General features: G+C 47.6%; 1 protein-coding gene across 1 annotated transcript; it reads left to right on the top strand.

Annotated features, from left to right (window-relative positions):
• The first annotated feature begins 11,074 nt into the window (after positions 1-11,074).
• Positions 11,075-12,597, top strand: LOC112895048 (agmatine coumaroyltransferase-2-like). Its single transcript, XM_025962914.1, has one exon. It carries the CDS (start codon positions 11,141-11,143, stop codon positions 12,473-12,475), a length of 1,335 nt encoding a protein of 444 aa, XP_025818699.1. The 5' UTR covers positions 11,075-11,140; the 3' UTR covers positions 12,476-12,597.
• Positions 12,598-12,800: the final 203 nt, after the last annotated feature.

The raw sequence follows: 12,800 nt of genomic DNA on the forward strand, positions 1-12,800 counted from the left end.
GATCGAAACCCCGGAGAGTGGATCTAGGGTTGGCGGCGCAAGATCGAATGTGTGTCTCAAGGACTAGGGGAGATCTTGCGGCTAGGGTTTGCGAGCGAAAAGGAGATCGGAATTGATCTTTAGAGGTTTGCACTGGATCGACCGGCAGAAGGTAAAGTAGATTGAAGAGCGATTTCAGATCCGGAGTGGTATACCCTAAGGCCGATGCGTTGCCATCGGCTCTTGAATAAATTATTGTGCACAATAAGAGGGGTTAATACAAAAGTAGATCCCATTCATAGCAAGGCAGTAAGAACAAAAGAGGAGCTAACTACTCCTAGAGATAACCTAGCAGAGATGCTACGATCTACCACCAGTACACATCAGAGGCCTTGCGGCGCTTGGACGGTGGAGCAATGCTGGTGCCGCTGCTGCTGCTACCGTCGCGGCTACCGTCGTCGTCCCCGCCACTGCTGCTGGTGAAGCCGTCATCATCGTCGGCTCCTTCGCGGCCGTCGGAAGTGTCGTCCGATGACCTGTCGAAGAAAAAGGTACCTGCCATCGGATCTTCCTCGGAGGAGATGGAGTCGGATTCTTCCTCTGAGAGAGAAAGGTCTTCTCCCCAAAGGGTATCGTCTTCCTCTTCTTCCAGCTCGGCTCCGAGGAGGAGTGCGAGATCCTCGCCATCAGTCAAAGATTCGTCGTCCTCGGACAGGTAATGGAAGTCCCACTCCACCGCGTCCCAATGCAGGGGAGCACGGTCCTCATAAGCGGCGATTGGGTCATATTCTGGAGTTGGTTCTCGTGTTGTTTCGGATTCGTAAGAGATAACAGAGGAGGCAGAGGAGGAAGAGGCCATGGTAAAGGAAGGGAGGAGGAGTCGGCGATGGACGTGAGAGAAAGTGGTTAAGGAAGGTGCTGGAAACAAGTTTATAAAGCCAGCGAGTGGGTGAAATGAATCGGCACCGTAACGGTTCCCTAGGAGGCCGACGCAGAGCAGTCACGTCCATCGGAAGCCGAAAGGGCACGGTTGTACGGATCGGAAGATGAAGGGTCAAGGCGGTGATGATTTCGGAATTACCATTACCGAAACCAGGGGGCATGTGTTATCGCCGTATTTTGACCGGGCCAGAAGTGGGCCAAGGAGCAAGATGGGCTTAGAAGTCAGTCGTGACAAATCTTGCAAATTGGGCCCCGTGCGGAAGATGGAGGTCATAAGACCGTGTAAATTAGGAATAAGCAGTTAAGATTCGTGTCGTGTTAGGTTAGGGTTAGTTAAAGAGAACAAGTCCGCGGACTATAAATATGTACCATGAATAAACAAGAAAAGAAATCATTCATCATCAACTCTCGGCGTATCGCTTCCCCTGTTCTAGGGTTTTCATCGGGTAAGTGCCATGCGACCCCGATCACGCTCTGCGTGATCGGGGTAGCGTCACCCTTGCTCGTTCGTTTATGCGTTGCTCGTGCTGAAGCCTTGTAGATGGCGAGTAGCGTTGTTTATCCTGGCATGCGTTGAGTAATCTTTTCCTTTTATGCTTTAATCGTGCTTTATATGTTGCTCTCGCATGTTTGATCGTCGTGTCCGTTCATGGATACGATGGTTTTGTCTTGTTTCGTAGTTATCAGTAGATCCAATCTGTTATGGCTGGTTTCTATTTATTTAGAAGTTTGGTTCGATATGTGCATGATTAGGCCTTGCAAACGAGTTGAATGATCCGATGGTATGCTTTGTATCGGCTTATCGCTTGGATAGAGGTTGTTTCGGGGATTGGCTTTCAGTTGTTCCCTTGCTCTCTGTTTAGATCGTTTTGTCGATGCTTTTGTATATTTGTTAGGCTCAATTACGTGTAGGATGTTCCGGTCATGCAGTGAGAGCTTAGTCGTCGTAGATTGGATTAGATTGTTATTTATGAAGCAAGTTTTATTTGGACATATACATATGTATATATCCCTATGTTGCCCGTTCCAAAGATCCGATCCGGTATTAACACAATCGGCTCTTCATAGCCGATACCGGGGAGGAGGTGATGAGCCGATCACGGCTCGGACTAATCTTTACACATGTCTGTGCACGCAGGAGTTTGACACGTCACACCTTCCTGATCGGGTGTAGGATCAGGTGGCACGCCTAGCGACTTTCAGCCAGGGCGCGCGCCAGATCACTGGGCCGTTGACCGAGGGACCGGGGCCCACCAGCCGTCCCGGAAGCCTCCCGGCTCCTCGTGTTGCCTGTCGCTGCCCGCCGGCGGGTTTTGACCGACAACACTGTGACGATCCGAATACTTTTATTTTCAAAAAGCTGTCACTTGTAAAATCAATCTAAAATTATAGAAAAAAAATACAAACTGAGATTTGTTATAATCCTTTTGATGAATCTGACTACTTTTTGCATAGATGGATGACTAGTTACAAATCAAAACTTGATCTAAAATGAATCTTATTTTAAATAGTCCATAAATGTATCTCTTGATTTAGGATAGTACTGCGAATGATTTTTGGAGTGTAAGCTAGCCTCTGCTTGTTAAAACACATGTAAAAATTTCAAATCCAGAATATGTCTCTACGAGTAGTTTTTATGGTTTTTTGTTTGATGTGCTATTTTATTAGAGTTATTTCTTCATGCTGTTCTACTAATATTTTAGGGCTGAAAATTTTACAGTAGAGTAACCTTGATGCATAAAAGCTATGGACAAAGTTTGAAACCTTTTACTTCTTTCTAACTTGCTCATATGTTTTTAGTTAAGAAAAACTATATTAAATCAAAGTAACAAGTTTTGATGCTTAGAAAAATAAAAAAATTTAATCAGAGATTACCTTTGAGTAGATTATCATGTTGAAAAATTTTGAGACATAGAAATTTTATGGAAGTACGTGTAGAAATAAATTTTGATTAGTGTAGATGTATCTTGACTTATTTTCTATGCCCTATATCTTGAACACTAAAATCTGAAAAAATTTACAGTAGACTCACCATACTTAGTAAAATATTAAGGACCAGTTCTTGCATTGGTTTGTTCTGTATAAATAGATTTTGATCCTAGCCATATCTATGTAATGTATTTTTCATGATTAATCTGCTAAATGAAAATGGTTTAAAAATTTACAGTAGGTTTGTACTTGAGTAATGTGCTCTGCATAAAAATCTCAGCCTTAGAAATTGTCTCTACGAGTAGATTTGTTAATCCATGGTTATTTTTAAAAATAACCGTTGATGAAATAACAAAACCACTCTTTAATCCAGATAAGTATTTCATACATGACTGCCTAAGGAAAACAAAATAAAGTGCTTTACAATTTAACTTGAGATTTGTTAAATGACTACTTTATAGTGAAATAGTTATTTATCTTATACCATTAAAACCACTCATACATATGCATTTATATAGAATCGACGACTCTCACCGACGGAACCTCCGAGCTAGTGCCCGAATCTAAGAGTGTGCAGCGCGAAGCTCAAGTTAATCTAATTGAAGTTGCTGAAGATCTGAACCAAAGTTCAAAAGAGCCCCCGACTAGTTTTTTTAAGAAGGCAAGTCCCGGAGCATAATCTCTATATTTTTAAACTTCTGCAACTTTTATTTATATATATAGTATTGTGCATTAAGTTTATGAGAGTTGATTGAAACCCTAGTTGCATAACTCTAATACCTATGATATGAACAGTAGTATGTGTGTATCGCTAGATTGCCATACTAATAGAATTTCGGTAAAATTCGAGTGATTTACTATCACTCGCGCGAGATATAGGAGTTGCTTGTTTTACTTATGTTGGAATTATAAAATTGACGGACGGGGCTATATTACAATATTCCTGTTGATGAATTGAGGCCCCATCGGTTTAAAAAATGCTAAGATCACGGTGTGTGGTAGTGGTGGTTAAATTTTTAAAAGTACTAACCAATGCTGAGAATATGGTAATCGGTAAGCTTAAGTGCCTGATCGGATCGACGAGTGGACAATATCCTCACCCTCTTGACTTCGTTCCCATGGGCACATGGTGAGTGCGAGAGCAGCTACGGCCCGGCTTCGTCTCGTGGTTCGTGGACCTCTATACTCGAGGGGGATGGTTCTAATCCACAATTCGAGAAGAAAGGGGAAAAGTTGAACGTGTGACTCTGTTAGTAACCACGTGACGTGTGTTTAGGTTTCCGTTGCCTGTCAGTAACCACGGGATATGTGTTTAGATTTCCGTTGCAAGGTTAAGAAATTTGATTCGAATCGTCCGTTTCTTGCAGTCATTGAGACTGCTTAACTCTTTTACCACATAGAGTAAGAAGAGGAACAATGATGATGATTAATCTGGTTGGATTCTCACCTAATTATTTTTCCATCATATGTGATTTGAATAGTTGCTTACCTGGAATGATTAATCAACTAGAACTTGATGCTAAAACTTGAAAGTAAGGACTCACTCTTAGATGCTTTTTAGTAAAAACTACCCTCAGCCAAAAGCCTTGCATATCTAGGAGTTGGCTAAGTATATACCACTAGTCAGGTAAGCTTGGTAAGTATACTCAGCTTTACTTTGGAATTATTTTCAGGTGAGATCTTTGAGGATTAGTTTGACTTGGCCGTGTACTCTTCCTTCTGGTTGGTTGGTGGAATAGAATCCGTTCCCGGCCAACGATGTTAATGCTGAATGATATCATGTATGGACTTTATCATGATATCTTGTATCGTCGTTGTATCATTGTTAGAACTATCATTTATTTTCTGCTGCACTATTAAACTCTGAAAGTACTTGTTTATGCATGAATTCGAACTTGATTTGTAATAATAATTCATGTCGAACTCTATGATGTAAAATTTGTGGATTGTTGTAATCTCTGAGCTCACCTTCACGTGAGTTGTATGTATGCATTGTTTTGATCGAAATTCCAGTGGTTGCATCGAAATTTTACCCGACAGACTGTCGTTTTACTCCGTTTTAAATGCGTGTTAGCCTGAATTGTCTCTATACTGATGGTTAGTGCACGTAAGTCAGATTAATTCGGACGGTTCTACCGTATTTTCGACCACAAGGAATTATCCGTAGATCAGTTGGTGGCCACTAAAAAACATCTCCAACTATAGGGTGGCGCACGCAACTGATGTTGTTGTACATTAGTCTCTTCTTCTTTTTCTTCTTCATTAGGTTCTAGTAGTCCTTGAGGCTGTATTCTGCAATACTTTTTTCCACTCTACTTAAATGAATAGGAAGAGCACCTGCCCTTAACTGTTCAATAAAAAAGAGGCAATGAAGTTTTTCAGCAATCGGGGCTTGAAGTTTAGTAATAGGATTGAGACTATGCTCTGTTTACCCTATTCTATTCTTTGTATGCTCTAAAATCTCACCCTTTATGGGTCCGTGGTCTAAGTACTACAGCCTGTATGAGTGTAGAGGCCGGAATGAACTTCCTTTATCTGAAAAAGAGCTCAACACCAAGACGACTGCGTTTTCTTCTGATCTACCCCATCCCAAACTCGAATTCTAGTACAAACTTTTCAGTGCATTAGCCCAAATGTGGATGTTTTTGTCAGTTGAATTCCATTCTCCATGTCAAGATGGAGATTCTGCTCAACAGAATACCAATGAAATGAGTTATGGTAAAGAAAAACATCACACAGAATGACAGAATACGCAAAAAAGGCAGATCGAATTCAACTTACACATCCCGATTTTTCCATCTCCATGCATTTTGCACACAGATTACTTGCTTCTACGACCCAGAAACTGAACGGTGCATGCTGTTTAGTTCTCATGAACAGAGGAGTACAGAAGCTTATTATGTGTATATATTGAAAATAAAAAATAGAAAGAGGAGTATGTAGAACCTGATGCATTTCTTATCTCATCCTGCACGCGATTAGATAGATGAGATAAATCGAGAATCCTGATCCAACTCTATGGGCTCCATCATGTCGCCTTCCTTTCCTGTCCCTTAACCACAGGCCCAACCGAATTCACGGATCAGAGGGCGGTCACCACACCCACACATGGACCATCTTTCAGAGCTGCAGTTTGGCTGTCGAGCAAGAAGTTCAAGAGCTGCTGTCGCAGTCGATCGAGGAGCGCTGCTGCGCTGGTAGCCGCCGCCGCCTGACGCTGGAAATTGGAACGGAGAAGTTGAAGACGAAACGTTGAGCTATTTACTGATCTTGGCCGTGGCCACTCCCCCCCCCCCCCCCCCCCCCCTCAAAAAAAATGGCGGGCGTTGTCGCAGGATCGCCGCTGGGGACTCCGAACCGGCGATTCAGTCCGAGCAGAGAATTGAAAGCCGCTGCTAGGGGCTCTGCTGGGCGATGAGCAGGGTCTGTCCTGGCGATTCCGGCCGGGAAGGACCGCGGCGCCGGCCGGAAGGACGAGCCGACGAAGGGGAGAGAAGAAGAAAGCGCGCGCCATTCAAGAGCTGTCTTCCGTAATTCCGATCCGAAGCAGGGTGCTATATGTAAATATTTGAATCCAAATAGTTACAAATAACCCCTGTTTTGGATCGCGATTACTGGTCGCGATCCTATCTAGGAGTCTAAGTGTAAATATGTGGATCGTGGTTAATGAACGCTATCCAATCCAGGGGTCTACCTGCAAATATCCGGCCCGGCGACACGGCACCCAACGGGTTGGTGCTGCCTCGAACAAATCTACGAGTTTTCCCGTTGCCACTTCTCTCCGCGCGCGGCCCAGACAGAGTGCGGTGGCCGGAGACGGCGAGGGATCCATCCGACTCCAACAACAGCGACCTCCGCCGTTGCCTGCCGCGGCCCGGGCCGGAGGAGACGGAGATGCGCGCGGCGGCTGCCCTCGTCGTCGCCCTGCGAGAGGCGGCCTCGCGTTCCGCTTCCACGCCCGCATCCGTGCTCTGAACTCTGCTACGCATCAAGAGTTGTTCTGTTTCTGAATTCTGATTCACACTCACCTTGAATTGCATTGTTTTCAGAGCATTTGCCCAAATTGGGATGTGGTAGCTGAATTGCATCTCCAAGTGAGGAGCATTTCGTAACTGTGATCAGTATCTCCTCCAATTGTAAATTTCTGAATCGCTATAATCCTGGTGCAGGTCCAACCGGTTGTTTGAGCACTGCACCGGCACTGAGCGTCTGACATACAATAAGCAGACACTGCTTGAGGACCAAACATAACTAATTCTGTCTCGGCGCCAATTCAACATGAAAATTTCCTCTTTTGATTAGTAGTATTCGATTGTGCATTAGCCTTTTTCTTTACTTCTTACTATATAGAAGCAAACTCCTGTGATCGGTAAGTTTGAAACAGTTTCCATCATCTGAATCGAGTAGTTGGACAAACAATATGATGCAGGCCAAACTTGTTTACCGAAATATGATTGAAGCCTAAATAATTAACAACCTGCACTTCTTGCATTGGGAGTCGCGCGACCTTGTTCAGGCCAAACTGAAACTGAACCGCATGCAGTAACCACAGTTTACTTGCTTCTATGATCCAGAAACTGAAATGTGCATACTGATCCAGAAACACATACAGTTTCTAATATTCTTCAGTTGTAGCTGCCTGCAAAGATAGAAGCATGATCTCTTCGAAAAATCTTTTTTTTTAAAGAAAAGACTAGTTCGATGAAAAAGGAAGGGATGAGTGCTGAAGCTCATGAATTCTGCGCTGAACGGAAGAGAGCTGGAAAGGGATCTTCGTCAGCCGGTTCATCGATGCGGAGAAATTTACTATTTCACCATTTTTAAAATTAGGTTTCGTCGGAATGTCATTCTACAACTAGGTTACGCCGGATTGCCATTATTAAACGGTGCCAAACCGATAAAATACCTTTTCATCCTTTTTCAATTTACTTCTTATTTTCTTTGCAATTTGGCCACGTGATCTGACCAACGTACCCTTTCTCGTGTACTCCTCAAGCTCGCCCTTTCTTCCCTCTCGATCTTTCTTCTTTCTCGGGCTCTCTCGCCTCCTCTCGCTCATGGGCACGCACTCCTAATCCCCCTCAGGTTAAAGGCCGAGCCCCTTTGCAGCTGCAGCAACCAGTTCCGGACTTTCAGGCGCTGCAGAGGTGTGATTCAACTTCTATGCTTCTATGATTTGCACTTTATAACTCGATCCCCATAATCTGGGCAAGAGCAAGCAATGAGAGGGAGGCCGCTAGGGACGAGGGGATACTGAGTGAGGGCGCCGGCATGAACGGGAGAGAAGCTTCCCTGCGACGTCTTCCTTCCCCGTTCCGGTAACGCGCTGCAGCGAGGGGTGAATAGGCTTATCCGAAAATTTCTTCTTACCAATTAAATTTACCAGAACTTTCGACACTGTTCTTCTTACAAATTAAATTTATGGAAACTTTCGACACTGTATAGAAAGCCATCGGAACTTTCGATACCGGACTGAAACTTCCGACAATGAAATTTAAAAATAAACATAAAACTGCAGAACCTGTCTGAATCTAAGGGTGAGCAATGATACTAGAAGACTTCTACAGTGAATTTTGCAAGTACAACAACTTGAATACGTAGATCGGCACAAAACAAACTCTAGATTAACAAGAGCTAAATAAATGCAATAAACATAAAATACAGGAGATTTGTTTCCGAAGTTCGCTCCCATCAAGGAAGCTACGTCTCTGTTGAAGAGCTCACAAGGAGGCGGATCTTTCACTAATCATTTACCTCACTCAATCAACCAGAAAAGAGAATTTACTTACTATAAAATTCACAAAGGATGGATAATACAAACTTTTCGGGATGCACACACACGAGAGGACGCTCAACCGGGCGACATCAAACCCTCTAGAAGTAAGCTTCAAGAGTAACAAACGCAAATCAATGGATGAGGATGCTTCAAGTGCTCTTCAGATGAACTTAGCTGCCCTCACACTTAAATGGTTAAGTCTCACATCTCAATCTTGCTCTCGTCCAAGTTGTAACTCAAATCAACTAAAGGATTAGCTCAAGTAAGGATTTAGGGAGTGGAATGGGTGTTCTTGGAGGTATTCTTGCTTGTGGAGTCAACAGCAAATGAAGGAGCGAGGTGTGGGGTATAAATACCCGAGCCTCCAAAACTAACCGTTCGTGCACTGGCTAAGTGATTGTCGGAACTTCCGACACAGAGTCGGAACTTCCGACACAGCTAAAATCAGCTGGCCAACAAACCCTTATCGGAAGGTGCAGGGAACTTCCGATTGCCGTGGGAACTTCAGACACAGGATCGGAACTTCTGACCTAGACATTCCGACACACACTGAATCAGTCACAAAACTAGATGCACAAGTGTATAATTTTATATCTCTCTTTGAGGTTTAACATCTCAAATAAGCACTTTGACACCTTCATGTTATCCATTCACATCCGTCTTAATAGTACGGTATTTCGTATACTCAAATTTAATATAAAAAATAAAAAATATTAAAAGATCTTGTTTTAAGCTCAACACCGTCCTTTAAGTAAATTTGGCGTCTTTTCTTACTATTTTTCATTTCATTAAATTTTAACATGTTCATAACTCGATAAACTCATTAACTCCTTAATTTTATATCTCATCAACACCAAAATCCACTTAGGAGGCTAAAAGCACTTTCACCCATGGCTGCAGAATTGAAGCACAAGGGTTAGGATTCCGTGACCTGCTTAAGCCACGCGAATGGGTTTGCGGGACTTGCGTGGGAGGAGTCGTCGACCTTCACTCGGAGGGGCGACGCCGAGGAAAGGGGGGATGATGCCTCCACCGGCGGTCTTGCCCAGGGGGGTGGCGATAAAGAAAAACGAAGCATTCCGTTTCGGTCGGGACGGAAACGAGCGTGAATCACTTGAATCAAGGGGTCAGAGGCAATTTGGGAAGTTTGAATGAGAAAAGGAGTGAAAATGGTAAGATAAAAGGGAAAAAGATGAAAAGGCATTCCGGCGGGTTGATATTGTTTCGTAGTAGCAATCCAGCGAAACCTAATTACAGGATGGTATTCCAGCAAAATTCAGTTTTAAGGATGGCGAAATCGCAAATTTGTCATGGATGCGCATCAAAGGTTGGACGATGGGCCTACTTCCAGTTCCAGACTTGCAGTCTGCCAATCTGCCATGCACCTACCAGTAACCACAGTCTACCATGACCGCATTACCAGAAACGCCGAGAACAAGGCACGAGATTTAATACAGTAGCAGCGCTGCGCAAGTACTTAATTTGCGACACCTTGACGTGCCTGTCAAGTCGATATTTTGTAGGTAACGGAAGACCTTGGGTGAGGACTACGGACATGTTGGAAGTACGAACTAGTCGTACTAGCTCGTAGGTGCAGCAGTGTGCTTGGAATTTGACCTTTCCAAAGCCACTTCAAATAAACATGGATCATATCATTTGCTTTGACCGACCAGAAACCGGCTGGAGCTAGCAGACAGTAGAGACCGGAGACTTGGTTGGAGTAGTATGTGTTTTTATTCTGCATGTGCGCGCAAACACAGTATCCTAGAGCGCGCTCTGCGACTCCAGAAGCATGCGGTTTAGTCAGTGGAGAGACCCGAGACTCCACACACATGTAAGAAATTAGCAGCAGCGCGCTGGTCCAACTGGGTCGGCTGGTCGGCCGGGGCGAGCTGCGAGCACCAGCAACGGAGGGAGTAGGATTTTTTTTTTTTGAAAGGGAGGGAGCAGGATTTGGTGTGGCCATCCAGCTCCGGTAAACTACAACAACGCTCCCCTGCTTAATCATCCCGGCTTATCCCCTGACTAAATAAACAAAGCCCGTTTCCACGCTCCAGACCTACCTACCTGTTACTCACCATTCTTCCGCCATTGTTTATGCCACGCGATCACGCATCGCCGTCGAAATGTCAACTGCGTGGGCACCAGAGGGCAGCATATCCACGGCCGCGGAAGCATCTGCCTCGCTCGTTCCATTCCACTTGTCGGTCTCCATCCAAGAGTCGCGTTTGAACGCGGCGGCCCGGTGGGTGCGTTCCTCCGATACGATCCTCCCTCCCCTCCGCTCACCAACCACCTCCCGGCAGCCAATCGCCGTTTGACCTGCCGCGCTCGTTCGAGACCCCACCTACTGCGTGCGCCTCTCATCCCATGCATGCGCTGAAGCCTAGGGTCTCTCCATCGCCCACGTCTATATATTGCGCCGGGAGCCGACTCATGTCATCGATCTTATACCCGCGCGCCGGAGAGCATACTCCCGCGCGTCTCGATCGGCCACTCGAAGAGTTCTTCGGAATGAAGATCACCGTGCAGTCGTCGAGGGCCGTCAGGCCTGACTACGGCAGCGGCGGCGCGGGCGGCGCCGCCGACGCCGTGCCGCTCTCGGTGTTCGACAAGGTGAACTTCGACACGTACGTCTCCGTCATCTACGTGTTCCGCCCGCCGATGCCGCCCAACGCCGCGCTCGAGGCCGGGCTCGCCAGGGCGCTGGCCGAGTACCGGGAGTGGGCGGGGCGGCTCGGCGTCGACGCCCGGGGGAACCGCGCCATCCTCCTCACCGACGAGGGCGCGCGGTTCTTGGAGGCCACGGCCGACGTCACGCTCCACAGTGTGCTGCCGCTGCGGCCCACCAGGGAGGTGACGAGCCTGCACCCGAGCAGCGACGGCGCCGAGGAGCTCATGCTCGTCCAGGTCACGCGGTTCGCGTGCGGGTCCGTCGCCGTAGGCTTCACCGCGCAGCACCTCGTCTCCGACGGCCGCGCCACGAGCAACTTCTTCGTGGCGTGGAGCCAGGCCACGCGCTGCGCCGCCGTCGACCCGGCCCCGGCGCACGACCGCGCGTCCTTCTTCGCGCCCCGGGACCCGCCGCTGGTGGAGTTCGAACACCGCGGCGTCGAGTTCAAGCGGAAGCAGCAACCGGCGGCCCCGCGCGTGAAGAAGTCGGTCATCAGCGACGCCGACGCCGACGAGGAGGTGGTCGTGCACAAGGTCCACTTCAGCCGGGAGTTCATCTCCAAGCTCAAGTCCCAGGCGTCGCCGCCGGGCACGCACCGGCCGTGCAGCACGCTGCGGTGCGTGGTGGCGCACCTGTGGCGGTGCGTCACCGCGGCTCGCGGGCTCGGCGCGGGCGTGTCCACCAGCGTGTGCATCGCCGTGGACGGCCGGGTGCGGATGACCCCGCCGGTGCCCGAGGGCTACACGGGCAACGTCGTGCTGTGGGCGCGGCCCACGGTCACGGCGCGGGACCTGGTCACGAGGCCGCTGCAGCACGCGGTGGAGCTCATCAACCGGGGGCTGGCCCGGGTTAACGAGGGCTACTTCCGGTCGTTCGTGGACTTCGCGAGCTCCGGCGCCGTGGAGGAGGAGGGGCTGGTGCCGACGGCCGACGCGGCGGAGACGGTGCTGAGCCCGAACATCGAGGTCGACAGCTGGCTGCGGATGCCGTTCTACGAGCTGGACTTCGGCGGCGGGCGGCCCTTCTTCTTCATGCCCAGCTACGTGGCGGTGGAGGGCCTCCTCATCGTCCTGCCGTCCTACTTCGGGGACGGCAGCATCGACGCCTACGTCCCGCTCTTCAGCCGCCACATGGACAGCTTCAAGAACCTCTGCTACTCCATGTCCCTCAACTAGCTCTGCTCTGCATGCTGTCCTGCTGCAAGCGATGTAGATGCACGTGTACTAAAAGTTGATTGTATTTCGATTATAAGTTCTTCTTAAGAGAGAAATGAAATTTTGTTGATCATATTCAATTATTCATGGGCGTGCCACCAAGTTCTCAAGGCCAGCTGACGTGCATGCCCTCCCAGCCATAGAACAGAAGGCCGCTGCCGTCAACGGAAGGATCGGAGCTGGTATCATTCCCTGGAAACAAACCAGAAGGTCGCCACGCTACGTGTATCAGCCTGTACGTAGAACATGCGGGTGACATTTCGTCACAACGCAGGACCGGGTAATC

Source organism: Panicum hallii, chromosome 5 (assembly GCF_002211085.1).
Source record: "Panicum hallii strain FIL2 chromosome 5, PHallii_v3.1, whole genome shotgun sequence".
Classification (NCBI taxonomy): Eukaryota; Viridiplantae; Streptophyta; class Magnoliopsida; order Poales; family Poaceae; genus Panicum; species Panicum hallii.